Source organism: Glycine max, chromosome 16, assembly GCF_000004515.6.
Source record: "Glycine max cultivar Williams 82 chromosome 16, Glycine_max_v4.0, whole genome shotgun sequence".
Classification (NCBI taxonomy): domain Eukaryota; kingdom Viridiplantae; phylum Streptophyta; class Magnoliopsida; order Fabales; family Fabaceae; genus Glycine; species Glycine max.
The window spans coordinates 36,021,828-36,041,765 of record NC_038252.2 but is presented as its reverse complement, the minus strand read 5'-3'; the positions used below and the strand labels follow the sequence as shown (position 1 = coordinate 36,041,765).

The window sequence follows — 19,938 nt, the reverse complement described above, 5'->3', positions numbered from 1 at the left end:
TATCTTATATTGGGTCTAGGTTTAACAACACTTTTTAATGTAGAGAAACCCACAAGATATGGTTGATTAGTCTATACAAGGCATTAAAGCATGAAAACAAGATAAAAGGTTGAGAAATATGAGCTTCTATATATTAAGAATCAAATAAGATACAAGAGGTTTAGTGTCATTAGATTCCAACCCCAAGCACTGTGGGGAATTTAGCTATCCATAGCAAGTACAAGCATGAAAAATGGAGAAGAAATGAAGATGGGCAATTTTCGTGGAGGAGAGCCTTCAAGGTTTGTATGAAATCCCAAAATGCTTTTAACACTACACAAAACTAAGTCTTATGTGGCCCTTTTCGCTTTAAATAGGCTTTTAAAAAGTCTCTTAACTGCTACCACGTGTCGCCACACTTAAGCGAGAAACGAGTTACGCTTAAGCGTGGTTTGCAAATCTAAGGACTGCAATAAGAGGAATTAACAATTAAGCATGAAAGACCCCACACTTAAGCGTGATCAAGAGTAGGCTTCTGCTACTTCCTGGAATTGGCGCTTAAGCATGAAAGGCTTTACGCTTAAGCGTGAGTGATGTTTACTTCCAGGGGTTGACACTTAAGCTTGAGATTCATAATGCTTAAGCCAGGCCCGATCTTTAAAAATTGGGATGCACTGAAATTGGCACTTAAGTGTGTTTGGACCAACACTTAAGCGTCGATGCTACTTCAAATCTAGAATGTGTTGGGGTTAGCGCTTTAGCGTGTTTGAACCAGTGCTTAAGCATCAATGTTTCTTCAAATCTTCAAATTCACTAAACTCTTGTCTTCCCAACTTCTTCCGTTCATCAAAAATTGAACTAAAAAGAAAGGAAAAATGCTTAATTACAACTATCTAAATCTATTCTAATTCCTTCCCCAAAATTAAGTCAAAAAAGCAAATACAAGCCCCAAAGAAAAGAAATGAACTAATAATTGCTCTAAAAGTATTAATAATAATTACAGCTCAAAAGGACAATTACCATCCTACACCATTCTTCTCCCACTCAAACCAAGGTCTTCTCCATGTAAAACCCCATGTCCCCGTACCCTCGTTCCAAGTTCCCATATCACCTACGTATACCAACTCCTTTTTTTTTTTTTCTGAATTTAAAAACATTCTAGGAATCATATTTCTAAAATACTCCTCCCCCATCCCAGCATCCTCTCAAAATCTAGTCTTCCTCATATCCTTGTTATTCCACTCAATCTTCCTATCAAACCACCCCTCATACTCTCCATCACACACCACCCTCAAGTCCCTCCACCAAATAAATTAATATGAGCTTCACTTGTCACTCATCTTACACACTTTTCTTTCTCTCATTCCGTATTATACACATCCTTCCATAAACTTGGTATAGTTTATTGAAAAGGAAAATTCTTGCAATATGTATTAGAGAATTTCTATATTTGGAGTTTTGATATTATTAAATTATTTAATCAATCAAATTGCATATCATCTTTTCATTATTTTTTTTAAATTGATCCTTGATTATTATTTTTTTAAAATTTAAAATTACAACTTTTTTAAATAAAAAAATATAATTAAAGATAACTTTATAAGTTAAACCCTAAAATCTTTTTAATTATTTTCAACTCTAAAAAATTAATAGTATAAAAAAACCCCAAATTATTCCGGACAGCATAGAAACTCTCTAAAGTATTAATGTATCTATCTATATATACACATCTTCTGTCCTCATACACATTCATCATCATTCACGAACAATGAGCTCTCGCAATTAATAACAAGCTTGTGAGACTTCCAACCAGGGAAACTTGGGCTTCTTGGGCAGGAACCCTTCACATGTACTGTCCCACAGCTTCATCTCCCTACACCACAACTACTCCCCCTCCTTTCTCCACCTAGGCACGACACCATGCTGACTTACTCCTTCACTATGGCCGTTACCATTCTCCTACATTACCCGTATTATGTGGATGTAACGAAGTAATTTCATAAACTTATTCAGTTTAAATGCTAAGTGAAGAACATAATTCTGATGTAACGAAGTAATTTCATAAAATTATTCAGTCTAAATGCTAAGTGAAGAACATAATTGGGATGAAGGAATGAAAAATATTGAAATTTAAGTGATCTGAATGTTATTTTTTGAATCCTCTTTTGATCAATTGTTGAATTGAATTCATAGACGATGATGATGTGACAAACTCCATAGCATTGCTGCAGGCTGTAAAGGACTCATTTGTGTGCTCACCCTTGCAATTTGAAAGCTTCATTCTGCTGGCGAGCCCCTGCCATCCGTCCCTCGGCTCAGGTTCGAACTCGTACGGCATAATGATCGTAATACCAACAGTTACAAGCTTCTGGAAATTGAAATTGTAGTTGACATAATGAGGGTTTATAGGGCTCGTGTCTAGCTACTCCCTTGAACAAAAGATTTAGAGGGATATAGAAGTTCCTGAATGCACCATATGTAATTAAATTAGTCATAACCTTGAATCTAATTAAATTAGTTACTCATGCACTTCTCCAAGGTCAACAAGAAGAAGTTAACAAGGAAGTTTCTTCTTCTTTGACTTTTAAACTGAGATAATTAAGTAGTACTTTCTCTTCTAATCAGAGAGAGACTTATGTAAGTCTATAATCTCACTTTAAAAACCTATATTTCTTATGACCAAAGTTGTTTGCATATCCTTGTGGTAAAAAAGAAGTATATTATGTTTCTATTAAAATTTAGTGTATATTATACTTAACTTATTTTATAGAAATAATTAGTACTTTAAAATCTTTAAAAAAGTTTATACTAATAATATATAGAAATTAAATTGTATTCTTAATTATTAATCTTCTGAAAGAGTTATTTTAGAAAATAAGTACTTTTCGAACATAATTTATTATTTTTCAATTCCGAATTGGATAAAAATTAAAATAAGAAGTAACATTTAGTCCATCTTTTTACTAATTTTTCTTATTTTCGTGTCTTTGACTAATTAAACTACTTAAAAACATATTTCTATAAGAAAGGTGTGATTTCTAATAGTTAATTATAGTTTGCCAATAATTATTTTCAAATTTAGATGTGTTTAGTAGAGATGATTGAAATGGAATGAAAGTATGAATAATGAAAAAGGACGAAAGAGAGTAATTTAAGATTGTTTTATATACATGAAAGAAAGTTAAAAAGATTAAATATTTGAAAAAAGACCGAGGATTTGATTTTTTTTTCTGAGAAAGATTCTTGTGCATGGTTATTGATCGATAGTCGAAGGATTCGATGATGGATAAATCATTTTATCCACGCTAGATTGTAGATTCGAACAATAAAAGTAAACATGTTGCAATATATATAGATTGGATTGTCAATTTTGGGATGATTTGTTGAATTTTCTATTATGATTTTCTTTTAGAAATTAGGATGTGATTTTCCAAATCATTCCACCCAGTCAGATCGATTGCTTAATATTATTATTTTTATATAAAAAATCATGAGTGGCATGCATTTTAATTTTTTAATGTAAACAAATATTAAATATAATCTTGCTTTTCAAGAATAAGTTTTCATTTGTTGAAAATATTAAATGCTAACAGTTATTTAATTATATTATTATATTATTAAAGTATTAAATATATTGTCAAAAATATTGATTGCACAAAAGTTATTTAATAAGTCATTTTTTTTTTCTGATCTTCCTAATTAGTGTCTTTGGTATTCTCATACATTTCAGTCGTATTTCGGATATGAAATTAATTCTCAATTCAAATCCAAAACTTAATCATATTTAAACTTATCATGTCTCAATGTATTATACATGGATTGATTACATGTTCTCTTCAACAAACTTAATGTGTGTAATTGAGATGCCCTCGTTTGATAAATAACTCATTTTTTAAGTAATATATAAACAAATGATTAAATTATAGTAATATAAAAGTATGTATTATGCTAACATTGATATAAAATAAAAGGCCAAATTACAATTTAGTCTCTTTTCATTTTTTATCTATCATTTTTATTTCCTTATTTTATTTATAATTTTAGTCCTCTAATTTTAAAAATTATAATTTTACTTGAATTCTAAATTTGATATTTTTTATTGATATACCTTCAATAAATACATTAGGTCTAAAATTTAATTTGATTGGAATAAAATAAATAAAACATACGTAAAATTAAAGATTCAACTAAATTATAATTTTTTAAAAACTAAAAAATTGTAAGAAAAAATCACATACAAAAATTAAAAGAAACCAAAAGAGTCGAGAGGTCGGCATTCACGAACAATTGAAGCAAGTCTTTTTCTTACCTTCTTAAAAAAAGTTGAAACACGAGAAAGGGGATTTTGTGATTTTGTTTCCTTATCCAAATCAACGTCAAATGTAGTAAAAAATAGGATTCAAATTCACACTTGCATGCATACTAGGATACTTTTATTTTTTATTATTATTTTTTTCTTTTTCCGTTAAAAAAAAGGAAACGGAAAAAGGAAATGAAATGCAAAATCCGATAATTGAATATTCGGATTTTGGTCAATCCCAGAATCACGCCAGAAATCCTCTTCTTTACAAACAGAACCACACTTTTTTTTTCTAAAATATCAATATTGCCCTCGAACGCGGGACCCTTTTATTGGATAATTTAAACCGGTCTCACGGTGATACCGTGGACCTACGCACACCATATTACTGCCCTAGAAAGATAAAGCAATCTAAAAACCAGGCAGTGTCAAAGGACAGACATCCCACGCGCTCGTGTTTCACGCGCTGGGGTGAGAGCGAACATCACGAACCGCTGTTTTGTTTTGTCAGTGGGCCCCACACGCCTTTCACTCTCTCTTTTAGGTCCTATATATTGCCAAATGTCCGAAGTAAAACAAGAGAATATGTAGAGAGAGAAAGAATAGGGAAAGTAACTATAATCACATTTCAGAAGATTTAGAGAGAGAAAATGTGCATGCAATTGAGTGAAGAGTGAAGACCGAAGAGAGAAGAGAAGAGGAGCAACCAAAGACACAGACATTGATATAGTCATAAAATAGAACATTGGATTCAAACATGGGAATTGGGTCTTGAATTTTCATTCAAAGTTTCTATTTTTTTTTTAATTTAGGAAAAAACAATTATTCAATTTAAAGAGTTGAAAAAGTCATTGACTTTCTGATTGCCTTGAGTCATTGTAAGTCAGCTCTGCTATTCTTTTAGCGTTAAATAAAATAAAATATTATTTTCTTCTTGATTTGTTTATATTATATTAGTATAAATATATCGTGTTATTGTAATAACATATCACAAAATATTTTTTCTCTGTCCTTTTCTCTTCCTTCCACAGATCCCAGTGTGTTTGAGAGAGAGTGTTTCCAAGGATCTGAAAAATTAAGACAAAAGAAAAAGAATTTTTTTCTGGCATTTTGCTTTGGGACTGCTAAACTAAAAGGTATCACCTTGTCTTCGTACCTGGCTTCGTTTCTATAAAGTTTGGTTCTTTTGAACTTGTATCTGTGAAGGATGGGGATGAGTCAACTGGGTCTTTTTGATTTGGTACCATGCATTTCAAAAGTAAGGTTCAGTGTGTGAATCTTGCTTTCGTTTTTGTCTTTTTTCATAAAAAAGTCCTTGCTCTATATTGCTGTGTTTGTTTCTTGTGCAAAGACTTTGGCACAATAGACCCTCTTGGGTTATGAAATTTTTTTTGAGTGCTGACAAATAATTAGTCAGGCCAGGTGTGAAACACAGGATGAAAAAAAATATATAATTTAAGGGCATTTACTCTTATTTATTACTTTTATTTTTCTGATTTGGAGGGTTGTGCAAATTGGAGAAACAGATGTGAACACCGGGTCAGAAAACAAAAGGGTTTTTTCTTATCTTGTTCTTTCTGACATTTGCATCTGTCAATGGCTTAATTCTATTGAGAGGAATGAGTTAAAAGTCATGCATGGAGCGTTGACAAGGAGATACTTTTATTTATTTATTTAGTTTTTGGTTGTGTGGATGTGTGTATCTTTTTTCCAAAGAAATCAATGTTGTGAACATTTGACTCAATTTTGGTTTAAGTTCAAAAAGTTGAGCGAAGAATCCTGAAAAAGTGATAGTGACAATTTCAGAATAGAGCCTGGAGAACAAAAGGGTCGGAGAAGGAAATAGAGAATAGAGAGAGTACTTGCATATTCGGTATATAAAAACTTTGGGAGTTTGGGAGAGAAAATGACCCATAACTTTTTATAGGGTTGTAGAGCATAGTTCTCCATCGAATTGCTTCATGGCTAGTTTTTTCACTGTGGAGCCACCTCTTTTTTCTTCACCCTTTAATATTTCAAAGCAAAATCCCTCTACCTTGAATTTATCTGTTGTATGCTTCATCTCCCCTTTGATTTAGAACTCCCTTTATGTATCATGTTTTGTTATTTGCTTTTGTATTGATTATGAATTGGATTTGTGCATCTTATTACTCATCCTTCTTGTTGTTATTGTTGCTAATGGGACTATTTTCTGCAGCAAAGGAGAATGGAAGGCCATAGCGAGATGGGTCTAATGGGAGAAAGTTTTGATACTAGTAATTTGCTAGGGAGGATGAGGGATGACGAATATGAAAGCCGGTCCGGAAGTGATAATTTTGATGGCGGATCTGGTGATGATCAAGATGCTGGGGATGATCAGCCACATAAAAAGAAGAAGAAATACCATAGGCACACCCCTCAACAAATTCAGGAGCTTGAAGCGTATGGCTCTATAAAATTCTGAAATCTTTTTTTACAAACTGTGATTATCTGTATTGATTTGTTTGTTAAGGTTGATTTTTTTTTGCTGTTTTTGTTTTAGGTTTTTCAAGGAGTGTCCTCATCCCGACGAGAAGCAAAGAACAGATCTTAGCAAGAGGCTTGGCTTGGAGAACAAGCAAGTCAAGTTCTGGTTTCAGAATCGACGAACCCAAATGAAGGTAAGTTGGAACTAATTAAAATCAGTTGGCTATGATACTTGTTACTTGTATCTTTAATTAAAGAATAAGTTGTTAAAAATTAACATTATCGTTATCAGTTGCTATTTGTTTGGCGGAAGCCAAATGAAGGTAAGTTGGAACTAATTAAAATCAGTTGGCTATGATACTTGTTACTTGTCTCTTTAATTAAAGAATAAGTTGTTAAAAATTAACATTATCGTTATCGGTTGCTATTTGTTTGGCGGAAGCGTTGTTACCTAATTTGGGGGCGGGGGATGGGAGGATGAAGTTTTACTAAAATCACTTGATTCCATTATTTGTCCCTTTAATTAAATATAAGTGGTTAAAAAGTAACATTATCATTATTTCTTTCGGCCGAAGCGTTATTGCCTAATTTGGGGGGATGGTTGATGTTTTATAAAAATCACTTGGCTCCGTTATTTTTCCCTTTAATTAAAGGATAAGTGGTTAAAAGTAACGTTATTGTTATTTCTTTCGGCCGAAGCGTTATTACCTAATTTTGGGGCGAATGGGGGGATGGTTGAAGTTTTAAGACAATCACTTGGCTTCGTTACTTGTCCCTTTAATTAAAGGATAAGTGGTTAAAAAGTAACATTAGCGTTACTTCTTTTGGTTGGCCACAATGTCAAGTTTTTTGGGTGGCATTGTATTGCGATCACAATTGTGACTGCATCAACTGCATTTGTCCGCAAGTTCCCGGCTTCCCACAATATCAAGGGTTGCTACAAAACTGAACCGCAATTGAAAATCGGGGGTGGGGGTAGGGAGATGTAATTTGGTTCCAGTTGGCATACATTGGTATTTGTTCTCATTTATACATTTTGCTGATGCCATTGAGGATGTTTTACTAAATGAATTGCTTTTCTTGAATCAGACACAACTGGAACGCCATGAGAACATGATTCTTAGGCAGGAAAATGACAAGCTCCGAGCTGAGAACAGTGTAATGAAGGATGCTTTGGCAAATCCGATATGTAACAACTGTGGTGGCCCAGCTATTCCTGGTCAAATTTCATTGGAGGAGCACCAAACTAGAATGGAAAATGCCCGACTGAAGGATGAATTGAACCGAATATGTGCATTGGCAAACAAGTTCCTGGGCCGGCCCCTCTCACCACTGGCCAGTCCCATGGCTCTGCCACCCTCAAATTCTGGTCTAGAACTTGCTATTGGAAGAAACGGACTTGGTGGTTCAAGCAATTTTGGCATGCCCTTGCCAATGGGATTTGATGTGGGAGATGGAGCTTTGGGCTCCTCTCCTGCGATGTCTACTATGGGTGCTAGATCACCAATGGGAATGATGGGAAACGAAATCCAGCTTGAGAGATCCATGCTTTTAGACCTTGCACTGAGTGCTATGAATGAATTAATTAAGATGGCTCAGCCTGATACCTCTCTTTGGATTAAAAGCTCTGATGGCAGGAATGAAGTACTGAACCATGATGAGTATGCAAGACTGTTTTCTCCTTATATTGGATCAAAACCTGCTGCTGGTTATGTGACTGAAGCTACAAGAGGAACTGGAGTAGTATCAGCCAGCAGTTTGGGCCTTGTTGAAATATTGATGGATGCGGTATGATACCTAATTTCTTATTCTTAGTTGAAGTTTTAGTTGATTTTATTGGAGATTTAGAGCAGTCATTTACAAAGCAAGAATAAATTCAAAAGAAGCTTCACTGTATTGTATGCCATATTTATCTTCTAGTTCATAAAATATGGCATATAATTCGAAGAATTTTATCGTAGAACAGTTTGATATGTTAATAACTTGTGATTGACTATGATGTTTATTTGATCTTAAATTTGTCTCAGTTGAATTTATTTTTTTTAATTTATCATTTATGCCAACAGGATCAATGGTCGGAGATGTTTTCATCTATGATTGCTAGTGCTGCCACTGTGGAAGTACTATCTAGTGGCACGGGTGGAACCAGAAGTGGAGCGTTGCAAGTGGTATGTTTCTCTGATGTGTGTATGGTTTTGCTATATTTGGCTACAACTAATTATGGAATGCTTTTCAGATGCTTGCTGAGGTTCAATTGCTTTCTCCACTAGTCCCTGCTCGTCAAGTGAGTTTCCTCAGGTTTTGCAAGAAGCACGCTGAAGGTTTATGGGCTGTGGTTGATGTTTCAGTTGACATTGGTCGTAATGTTACCAATTCACATCCATTAATGAGCTGCAGGAGGCTTCCCTCGGGCTGTGTTATTCAGGACATGCCCAATGGTTTTTCCAATGTAAGTGCTATAATAAGATATTTTAGACACTTATTTTCTTTTGTATTGCAATTGCATCATCGCATGCTTGCTGGAGTTTCAATATTTAAAAATATATTTTTGGATTTCTTTATTACTTTTAGTATGAATGGATTGGTTTGTTATGGCTGACATTTAAGTTTAGCAAGAGCTTGTGCTTGGTTCCATCATGCCTGCACTATATTATGAAGTATTCATGGTGTCATTTGTAACAATGTCATAATTTCAATTTTTTGTGCATGCGCATATGTTTAACCAAAATCTCTACTATTGATTTCTCAAAGACTATCACTCTTCACTTTACACTCTGAAGTGCGGAGTCTACTTTTTGGAAAAGTTAAATCTTTTTATTTCTGCACCCTTTTATAAATAGTATAATTTTGCTCTGTATGATAGTGATGATGTGAATCCAGTCCAATTATAGTATATATGGTACCACTGCCAGTTAATGTGGTAATTCATGCCCTTTAATATGACCAATCCTTAAGTCCGTTGTGATTCACGTGTGCATAACCTTTTGATTTGTTCCATTTTTTAATCCTTTCAAGGGACTTCTAAGTTGGGATGTTAATTTAATATTGACCTAGGGTTTTACAAATATTGAGTGTGGGCTATGGTTATTATATGCAACAAACCTCCCTAATTCCATTTGTGTTTAAATCTTGCAATGTTTTCTACCTTTTCTCAATTAAGGTTTTTGATGGAATCCCTCCCTTTTTCTATTTAGATTTTGCATTTGAAGTTTATTCTTGTCAAGTCATCTACAGTGATTAAGAGATCAGTGTTGTCCTCTTTTTGATGAAAATAATACTGGAACTACTTTGTTGAAGTAACTAGGCTTTGCATATCTTAAAATTTCTTTCATATATTGCTTTGAATTTGTAATAATCACCAGATTGACTGAAGGTAAATTACACTGTTGTAGATTACTTGGGTTGAACATTCCCAATATGATGAGAGTGTCATCCACCAACTTTATCGCCCATTGGTTAGTTCTGGCATTGGTTTTGGTGCTCAGAGATGGATTGCCACCCTCCTAAGGCAGTGTGACTGCTTGGCAATCCTCAGGTCTCCTCAAGGCCCATCTGAGGACCCCACAGGTATGTCACATTGTCACTGCCTTAAACACTTTTTTACTTTGATGAATATGGCAAAGTTTTCATTTTGATGAATGCTGTTCTTACCAGCCCAAGCGGGTAGGACAAACATGATGAAGCTCGCACAACGCATGACCGAGTGCTTCTGCTCAGGGATCTGTGCTTCATCTGCTTGCAAGTGGGACATACTGCACATTGGTAATCTGGCTGATGACATGAGAATCATGGCCCGGAAAATCGATGACCCAACTGAGGCTCCTGGCATTGTGCTGAGTGCTTCAACTTCTGTTTGGATGCCGGTGTCACGGAAAAGGGTGTTTGATTTTCTGCGTGATGAAAATTTGAGAGGTGAGTGGGACCTGCTGTCCAAAGATGGACCAATGAAGGAGATGCTCCATATTGCTAAAGGACAAGACCGTGGAAATTGTGTTTCCATCCTTCATGTAAGTGCTCTTTCCTATCACATCCTTTGCATGTTTTTGTTTTTGGTTTTGGTTTTGGTTTTTTGTGACCTTTCAATAAGAAAAAATCACATTATACTTTAACTAATCCAAGCCAAACTAATTATTTGCTGTGTTTATAAGAGGGTAAAGCTTTTCCTATGTCTATTTTATGACTTATTTTTTCTCCTGTAAATGCTTATTGAAAAATTTATCCAAACATCACCTTGCATTTAACATTCTCTTCCTTTTGTCATATTTGCAGTCTGCTAATAGCGAGTGCAATGTGCTATATCTGCAAGAGTCATGGAGTGATGCCTCTGGCTCGATGGTAGTGTATTCCCCGATCAACATGCAAGCCTTGCAGATGGTGATGAGCTGTGGAGATTCATCATTTGTCCCTCTCCGTCCATCAGGCTTTGCTATTCTGCCAGATGGCACTTCAAACAACGGTGATGGCAGTGACGGTGGTGGCAGCTGCTTGCTTACAGTTGGGTTACAAATGTTGCCAAATGGCAACCACCAATCAGCCAAGTTCACAATGGAGTCAGTTGATGCTGTCAATAACCTGATCTCATTTACCATTCAGAAGGTCAAAGATGCACTTGGAGTTGCATGATCCATTTCTTTAATTTTAGACTTAAATATGATCACAAACAAAAAGACTTTTTTTTTCTTTTTTCTTTTGAAAGAAAACATAATAGAGTGTTTTATATTTTGGGTGTATAGAGTATTCAAGAGTAGAGGCTGAGGCTGAGGCAGAAAAGGGTTTGAGTCAAGAACGAACCAACCGTGAATGCTTTGTGGTGGTTCGGGTATTGACTCGTTACCTGTTACAAGTCTTAGCTTTTACTTTGTCCAAAAGGATATGCTGTGTGTTATTCTTACACCCTTTACTTAATAGTAAAGTGAAACTGCTCAACTTTGCTATTAGTTGTTAATCTTCATTTCTTGAATGCATTTTCATATTTTAGTTCATGTTTTCCGGGTTTCTAATTCTACTGTTTGATTATTGCTTTGTCTCTTTGTGCGGTTCTTGTGGAACCAAATTCTTATTCCTATTCATCTTTGTGTTTTTTCAGTCGGTAACTTTTTTGAGATGGTGGAATTAAGTAATCACGTTAGATTTATAGTTTATGAAAACACAATTATTTGGATTAATTTATTAGATTTTTGTTAAGAACAATGTCGTTTTTACGAAACTTTAATGTGCACGAAAACATGTCATGTCCAACCGTTTTATAAGATTCAGCAATAACCTTTTGTTAATTGTTGGTTGCATTAATTTTCGTGTGTTGGCAAGAATTTCCACTGAATCACGTTTTCTGTGTAACTGTTTCAACCTTTTGGACCTTTTTTCTTTGCTTTTCGCAATGTTCTTAGTAGAAGTTGTAACAAATAGCGTGATTCGTGTGCCGTATGCGTAAGAAGTTTTTGGAATGATCAACAATTTTGAAGTAAAAATAAACTAAAGAATTTTTTTAAAATATTTGAAACTTCTAAAAATAATTTGATGATATTTTAAAATATTTTTTTCATGTCAAAATTATATTTGCTTCATTTATTTGTTTGCATGTATGGACTCAGAGAAATGCAAATGCGGACATGGAGGCGCGCACAGACGCAACATTGACGCCCGGATTCATGCATAGATGCACGTAAGCAAAGAACATCTTTGCCTAGAAAAAGTTAATTATATTTTGATAATATAAACAAAATGACCACATTAAAAAATGTAATGTACGGCATATTATTACATTATTTCTTAATAAGATATTAAGAGAAGGAGAAAGGGAATAATCAAATTATTGTTGAATTTTGATGTATGATTCTTTTGCACTAAGGCAATTTCAAAGATTAGACTTCTATATTGATTGAACAACTTCTAAAGTATTTTCGTACAATATTAATATACATGTGCAAGGTGTTGGATTGATTTTTATTCTTATTTATTTCTTCTTGTTTCTCATCAAAGAATTCTGATAGTAAATTGTTACTTCTTTGTTGGTTAGTTTTTTCAAAGTTACTACTAACACCCGTTGCTTTTTAACTTCTATAAAGTTAGAGGGGTGCATTTTAGGTATTTCCCCAAGAAGTAATTTCCATGATTTGGGCTTCCATGGAGAAAAAATGGGTGATGCTAGGTGCACCTAACATTTTAAGTAAATAGACAAAAATGTCATTCACTCAAGTTGATCTATATGAATCATAGTTGATCCATATGAGTCATAGTTAATACATATGAGTCATATGGATCAACTTGATCCGTATGTGTAATTTTAACTTACGGATCAAGTTGATTCGTATAGATCTTACGAATCATTTTGATCGATACTTATAACTTACACATACGGATCAACTCACGCACACCCAGTAAAATGCAACAAAATGATGTACCTTAAATGTGGACGACGACGAAAGCAACAATCACCACTGACCCATAACACTTTCACCTCAACCCAAGGAACAACTCTCTCAACAATGAAAAACCAACACGAACCAACAACAGAGGGAGAAAGCGAAGAAAAAACAATGGAGGCGTAAGAGAAAAAGTAACACTGCAACCAACTTTAAAAGGAAGAAGACACCAGGAGCATTTAGGAAATTAAAAAAAAATTGTTAATGCACAAATAATAATGCTGGTGCACCTAGCATCACCCAGAAAAAAGTCCTTCTAACTTAAGCCCATCTACTCAAAAAACAAATCCCCAAACAAAAAAATTATCATAATTTCATTATAACCCCTCTACCTTATTATTATTTCCCCAACCCGTCCCTTCCAGCTCTCACTTCACTGCTTCACCATTCATCGTCCATAGCCAAAAACTCAACGCAGAAACCCTAAATCCCCAAAATGCGAGTCTTTGCCTCTCGAACCTCCAATCTCTTCAAGCTCAATGTCGAGCACTTTCTACTAATCCACAACCCTAATTTCAACTCCGTCAGAGAATTCTCGCAATCCACCGCAATCCCCAAAAAGCAACTTAGGGTTCGCGACCATGGCTATGACAACTACATGGAAGTCGAGAAGAAAACGCGCAAGGTCCTAAAATTCCAGAACCTCATCCTCTCGGAACCTTCCCAATCGCTCCCAATCTCGCGCCTTGAGACGCTTGCGCGGCGCTTCGGCTTCACGCGCCACGAGTCCGGCGCGTTCGTCCTCAAGTTCCCGCACGTGTTCGAAATCTTCGAGCACCCTGTGCAGCGCATCCTTTTCTGCCGCCTCACCCGCAAGGCCATCCTCCAGATCGAGCAGGAGCGTCGTGCACTAGCCGCGGAGCTCCCACGCGCTGTCACGCGCCTCCGGAAGCTCCTCATGATGTCGAACCATGGCCGCCTCCGCCTCGAGCACGTGCGCATCGCACGCGCCGCGTATGGGCTCCCGGACGACTTTGAAAACTCGGTGGTGCTGAGGTACCCTCAGTTTTTCCGTTTGATTGATGCTAAGGAAACTAGGAACAAGTACATTGAGGTTGTGGAGAGAGACCCTGGGTTAGGAACTTGTGCAATTGAGGAAGCTAGGGAAAGGGTTTATAGAGAGAGAGGAAGTGATGCTGAGGATATTAGGTTTTCTTTTGTGATTGATTTTCCACCTGGTTTTAAGATTGGTAAGTATTTTAGGATTGCAATGTGGAAGTGGCAGAGGCTTCCTTATTGGTCCCCTTATGAGGATGTTTCCGGGTATGATTTGAGGTCCATTGAGGCCCAGAAGAGGATGGAGAAGAGGGCTGTTGCCACCATTCACGAGTTGTTGTCCTTGACTGTGGAGAAGAAGATTACGCTGGAGAGGATTGCGCATTTCCGGATGGCCATGAACCTGCCCAAGAAGTTGAAGGATTTTTTGCTGCAGCACCAGGGGATTTTTTATGTCTCCACAAGGGGGAATCAGGGAAAGCTTCACACTGTTTTCCTTAGGGAGGCATATAGGAAGGGCGAGCTGATCGAGCCGAATGAGTTGTATTTGGCGCGGAGGAAGCTGGCCGAGCTTGTCCTGTTGAGCCCTCGGAAGGCTAAGGTTGATGGGGAGTTGGTTGGGTATAGGAGAAGCAGGTTAGAGGATGAAATGGGGCAGGTAACTAGAGCATATGTGGAGGATGCTTGTGAAGACTTTAAGGGCAAAGATGATTCGGGGCGGGATAAGGATGCAGAGGATGATTTGACATCAGATATAGGCTCCGATGTTGATTTGGGAGATGAGGATGATGATTGTGTGGATAATGTGTCGTTGCAGAGGAAATCTTAGCTGAGTATTTGGGGAATCTATTTGAGCTACATTTCTTCAGTTTTGCAATCGAGAAGTCTCTTGATATAGTTCTGAATTCTGAAATTTCGTGTTCTACTTCTGAAGTTTTGAACCAGTAGATATGAAGTTAAGATTCCTGTTTTCACTGCATCTCACCATTCTAACTGGTTTGATCTGTAATGATTTGGACCATTTGGTCGGACCTGACCTACCAGGTTAATCATGAAAAGATGTCCAGTCAACTTTCATGGAGGTGGGAGCTACTGAACCTATGTGAATTTGTCTTTCTTGGGGGATTTTATTGATGATGACCTCTGATGCGAACGAAGATCTTCAACCTAGAATAGATAATTGGGTTTGTTTCATTTACAGAGAGGAATCACTGCCTTAAGGTGGAGGAAGGTATCCATGCGATCATCAACTCATTTGTCACCAGCATTTTGCCTGTACATACAGAACTTTTTTTTATAGAAGGAAACACTGGCAAATAAAGAACAGCTTTAACCTTGAAGCATCTTGTTGGAAAATCAAGGGCCTCACTTGAATGGATGTTCATAGAGTAGAGACATGTAAGGCAACTCATCTGCATTTTCATAAATATCAGTTACTTACATTAAATTGCAATACTTTCTGAATTTTGATACTAATTTACTACTACAGGACAGAGGTTTCTTTAAGAAGCTGTCATTCAATTGCTGTGATGTACTTGACGAATGGTCTGTACTATATTTGTTTTGCAGGATTTTCTCTTGGTTAATTTAGTCTCGCAAACAAAATCCTTCAGTTTCCTGCCATGTGAGCTAGGAATTCAAACCAACAATATCATAACTAACCAAATTCTTTAAACAGTTTCAATAACCTAAACCATTTTTTATATAACAAATTCTTTGACCTGAACCATGTACATATACCAGTTTATAAGCGAAAATAAGGTACATACTTACATTACATAAAACCATTTGTTTTATCATCACAAATGAGCTAGAATTGAAACCTAGCCCTCAAATCTATTCATCTCTCTGTTGATCTTCTGTTCATAAGAATTACAACACCCAGTTTGTATCAAACATCTATTACAAGATTGGCTGCAAATGAATCCTTTATTCTTTGCCAGGATACTTTCAGGGAATAAGTTTGTGAATGCCTCTGTTGGGAAAGGTGTTTGGTATGATGGTGATGGATAGAATTGAATAATTTTGGATGGTATGGTGGTGTTTCAGCACATTTTTTGTATTCTTTGCCATGTTCCGAAGCTTACTCAATGCTTGTTGGAATTTACACCGACTATGCTTTTACATCCAAGGCATCCGAAGATGATGGACGTGGCTGAGTATACTTCTCATAATAAATTTTCACGGAGTAGTCTGCACTTTTGTATGCTTTCCTTTGTTTATTGGGTTATCATCCATCTTTACACATAACACAGTTATCATGGGGCGCCAGAACCCTAGTCATCGTGCATCATCCACTGTGGTGGTTTGCTCCGTTCTGCTTGCAATCATTACTTCTGTTATGGGTCCTGTCTATCCCCATTCATACCACGAGTCACCAGTCCTGATGTTGACCATAAACAAAAGTGTACTGTGTTTTGGATTGTAATTATGTTTATGTATCTTCAAATTATTCGCAGCTTATAATTTGTAATACAAACATGCCTTCTAGTTTCGAAACAAATGAAATGTAAAAATTTGAACAGGTGTTTCTGAGGATTATTCAGAGTAATGCTTTTGAGAAATAAGGTTGTTGTTTGCCTGACAATGAATCAATTTCATATTATTATGCGAACGAAACTGGTTTGGGATTGATTTAGCAGTTTAAACCAATTCAGAACAGGTTTTAGATGATTTAAAACCAGTTCAGAACAGGTTTGAACTTCAAAACCAGTTCAGATCTGGTTCTGAACCAGAACCAGTTTATATTCAGTCATTTAGAATCTGGTCCCAACTAGTTCACTAACACGAAACTAGTTTGACTAATGGTTTGCTTTTTACTTTCGTATTTTTGTTCCGGAAATTGCATATGAACACTCTAATAATGAAGGCGAGATAGGCCCAAGACAATGGCCGAATGAGCATTTGAGGGCATTTGAATCCTAAACCTCCCAACTCGTGTCCTGCATTTCTCATTTTATTTGTATGGACAAAATAGCCTTTCATTAGGAACTCCAAAATTATTTTGGAATAATTTTTTTGAAAAGTAAAAATTACCTTCCAAAATAGGAATAAATCCTCAATAAATCCTCAATAAAAATTATCTTTTGAAATAATTATTTTAAAACATATATAGCACTACCCGAAATGGATATTATGGAATAGTTTTTCTAATTAATCGGAATGGTTATTCTAAAACTTATACTGGGTTTTGGAGTGGCCTTTCCATAAGCCAAAAGTAATCGACATTGTTGTTTCACATCAAATGTCCTTTCCCACACCAGAAACCCATCCCCACAAACCCAAAACCCATAGATGGCAATGTGCAAAGGAAGGAGGGGAAAGGTGGTGACGAGGCATCATGAGGGAAGTGCAAGTGTTGTTGTGGGGGAGGAAGAGGTCATTGTGGTTGCGAGAGGATGCAAGGGTTGTTGCAATATAGGACGAGATCACTGATATCACAAGAGGGTGAAAGAAGTGACATGATGTGAAGGACGAGGTCGTTGTCATCACGGAAAGGTGAAGAAGGAGGTGGCATGATGTGAAGGACGAGGTCATTATCATCGCGGGTGAAGGAGGTGGCATCATGTAGGGAGGTCTTAGGATATTTTAGTCTTTTCAAAAGGAGATCATTGTCCTTTCACTCCTCCATCATTATACTTCACCATTTCCCTTTCTCTTTCACTATTTTCTTAAAAGTAATAAAGCTAATTCATATAATACAAATTTGATTCATAAATTAATTTGATTAATATTAATAAAGGTAATTCATATAATAATTAGTTTGGTTAAGTTTATAAATGGTAACTTCTATCTAATTAATTCAATTTTAATTAAAAAATATATAAATTAATATTAAAAATGATAAATTATATCACAATTAATTTGATTGTTTTTTAAAAAGGTAGCTTTCATTTAAAATTAATTTTAAAAAATTGTAAAAAATACACACCAAAATCATATTTACATTGTATATTTTTTTTACACACCTTTTTAATATAACAGAAATATGGTTTTTGTTATATTATTTGGGAATAAAAAAATATATAACAAAATCGTGATTCTATTATTTACATAAAAATAAAAAATTACATAACAAAAACATAATTATATAACATAATGGTACTTTTGTTGTATTTTTTTTATCCCTATATTGACAACAAAATTACGATTTGATTTTGTTTCTCGTCAAAAGAGCAATTATGGAATTATGATAAAAGGCAACTCCCAAATGTCTTGCATGGCAATGCTTCATGCACTCAAATCAAAGAATTTCCGACATCTTGTTACAACGTACCCTCACATTAGCCGTTCCAGCAATGGTTAAGTACTTGAGGGAATCCATGTTTCAGGTTTATCTCGTGGTTACGTTTGAATGCCTCCAAGTCCTATCAAATATAGCATTCCAATAAGTCAAGAACTACAAGTAGATCCCTCTTCCTACTGTTGTTACTTTGCTTTCTCATTCAATATGACTTGAACTATTGTAGATAGGTACCCCCATTTTTATGTTATCTCGAGCCACCTTCACCCCCATCATCTCCAACTAGAAGTAAATCCAACGAGTCTTGAACCATTGAAGGCTTAGCTGTACTAATTATACTATTAGTTAAGTAAAATTGATAAAATAGTAAGTTATTTACTTCCTACTACCTCAACAAAGGGTTAACTATATGTAATTAAATGGCTAAATACAAACAATTGGTTAATTTTAGTTACTCGAGGTCTGGAAGGATGATTTTTAGTTTTTCATACTAACACTACTATAGCTGAAGAAAGCTGTCTTGGGTTATAAATAAATAAATAAAATTAGTGACGGATCTATATGGTGAGTGTTGGTGTAGGGGGCATCCCTTTTTACATTGTTTTTTTAATGGAAAAAATACACTTGTCAATTCTGAAGGATTAAGTGAGATTGTAAGGAACTACCATTGCCTTCTGTCAAAATCTAGCGTCTTCGTCTCGTGCGGGCCATATTATTATTATCTAGAACAAGTTGCACCGTTGTATATCATCGTGGCAGAAACATTATTTTTTGGGTGCTGAGATATTTAGTATGAAGTGAGTGATACTTAAATACACTATTCACTTGTCATCTTAATTCCCACCTACCATGTGTGATTTGTTTTGTGAATTGACTGAATTTTTGTTTATTGATCACCTTTCATTTGAGGGATGAGGTCGATGCCAAATTAAAAGTAGCAATGTAGCATCTCTATGTGTGCTCCTTGAGATGAGAAATTATTATATTATCTAGTTCTATAACTATATAATCTCGTACAATCTATGTAATACAGAGTAATAATTTAAAAAATGTGTTACATGTATTTGAAGATTGATTGAAACTACGTGTTTTGACCATACAATAATTTTTCCTGAGAGAGAGTCATCTAATGCATAAACTTTCTGACCATACAATAATTTCTCTATTCTCTCTTGAGAGAGACTCATTTAAACATTGAACTTTGTGCAATTGATCATAAGTTGTTTGAGCATTAAAAGACATGAACACAGTGTCAATCGATATAAATAACCAAAATCATAGAATACATTAAAAGAATAATAAAAGAGATAACAATTAACAAAGCTATTGCTTTTAGCTATTCCTTTAAGCACTGTATTCATTCGACAATTGATCTGGTGTAGCCCCAGACTATTGATCAGATCAAGTTTTATATGGAACTTTTTGTGGCCAGTTCAATCAAATGATACTATTTGCTGTTACTCTATGTAACATTTTCTTTACTTTCAACCCAGAAACCAACCATTTCATGTGATTGTTTGGCTCTAAAACTTCCCAAAAGCCACTGTTTCTTT

General features: G+C 35.4%; 2 protein-coding genes across 12 annotated transcripts; both read left to right on the top strand.

The window, feature by feature from the left end:
• Positions 1-4,864: 4,864 nt before the first annotated feature.
• LOC100784656 (homeobox-leucine zipper protein ANTHOCYANINLESS 2) lies at positions 4,865-11,706 on the top strand. Of its 8 annotated transcripts, XM_006599560.4 has the most exons (10): positions 4,865-5,157; positions 5,311-5,415; positions 6,477-6,700; positions 6,801-6,918; positions 7,814-8,512; positions 8,791-8,892; positions 8,961-9,173; positions 10,117-10,291; positions 10,379-10,731; positions 10,994-11,706. In XM_006599560.4, the coding sequence occupies exons 3-10, from the start codon at positions 6,486-6,488 to the stop codon at positions 11,345-11,347; spliced, it is 2,229 nt and encodes a 742-aa protein (XP_006599623.1). In that variant the 5' UTR covers positions 4,865-5,157; positions 5,311-5,415; positions 6,477-6,485; the 3' UTR covers positions 11,348-11,706. The 8 variants fall into 8 exon arrangements, with proteins under 8 accessions (XP_006599623.1, XP_025981996.1, XP_014624691.1 ...); XM_026126211.2 differs by lacking the exon at positions 5,311-5,415; XM_014769205.1 differs by lacking the exon at positions 4,865-5,157 and having other exon boundaries at positions 5,265-5,415.
• Positions 11,707-13,470: 1,764 nt separating this feature from the next.
• LOC100782167 (protein ROOT PRIMORDIUM DEFECTIVE 1) lies at positions 13,471-16,666 on the top strand. Of its 4 annotated transcripts, XM_014769046.3 has the most exons (3): positions 13,471-15,224; positions 15,344-15,540; positions 15,712-16,666. In XM_014769046.3, the coding sequence occupies exon 1, from the start codon at positions 13,583-13,585 to the stop codon at positions 14,969-14,971; it is 1,389 nt and encodes a 462-aa protein (XP_014624532.1). In that variant the 5' UTR covers positions 13,471-13,582; the 3' UTR covers positions 14,972-15,224; positions 15,344-15,540; positions 15,712-16,666. The 4 variants fall into 4 exon arrangements, with proteins under 4 accessions (XP_014624532.1, XP_006599620.1, XP_006599618.1 ...); XM_006599557.4 differs by having other exon boundaries at positions 13,471-15,540; positions 16,086-16,666; XM_006599555.4 differs by having other exon boundaries at positions 13,471-15,540.
• Positions 16,667-19,938: the final 3,272 nt, after the last annotated feature.

Coding starts and splice junctions, on each gene's coding strand:
- LOC100784656 (XM_006599558.4), top strand. CDS start 6,241: ATGGCTAGTTTTTTCACTGTGGAGCCACCTCTTTTTTCTTCACCCTTT. Junction 8,893..8,960: donor GAAGTGGAGCGTTGCAAGTG/GTATGTTTCTCT, acceptor AATGCTTTTCAG/ATGCTTGCTGAGGTTCAATT. Junction 10,292..10,378: donor CCCATCTGAGGACCCCACAG/GTATGTCACATT, acceptor TGTTCTTACCAG/CCCAAGCGGGTAGGACAAAC.
- LOC100782167 (XM_014769046.3), top strand. CDS start 13,583: ATGCGAGTCTTTGCCTCTCGAACCTCCAATCTCTTCAAGCTCAATGTC.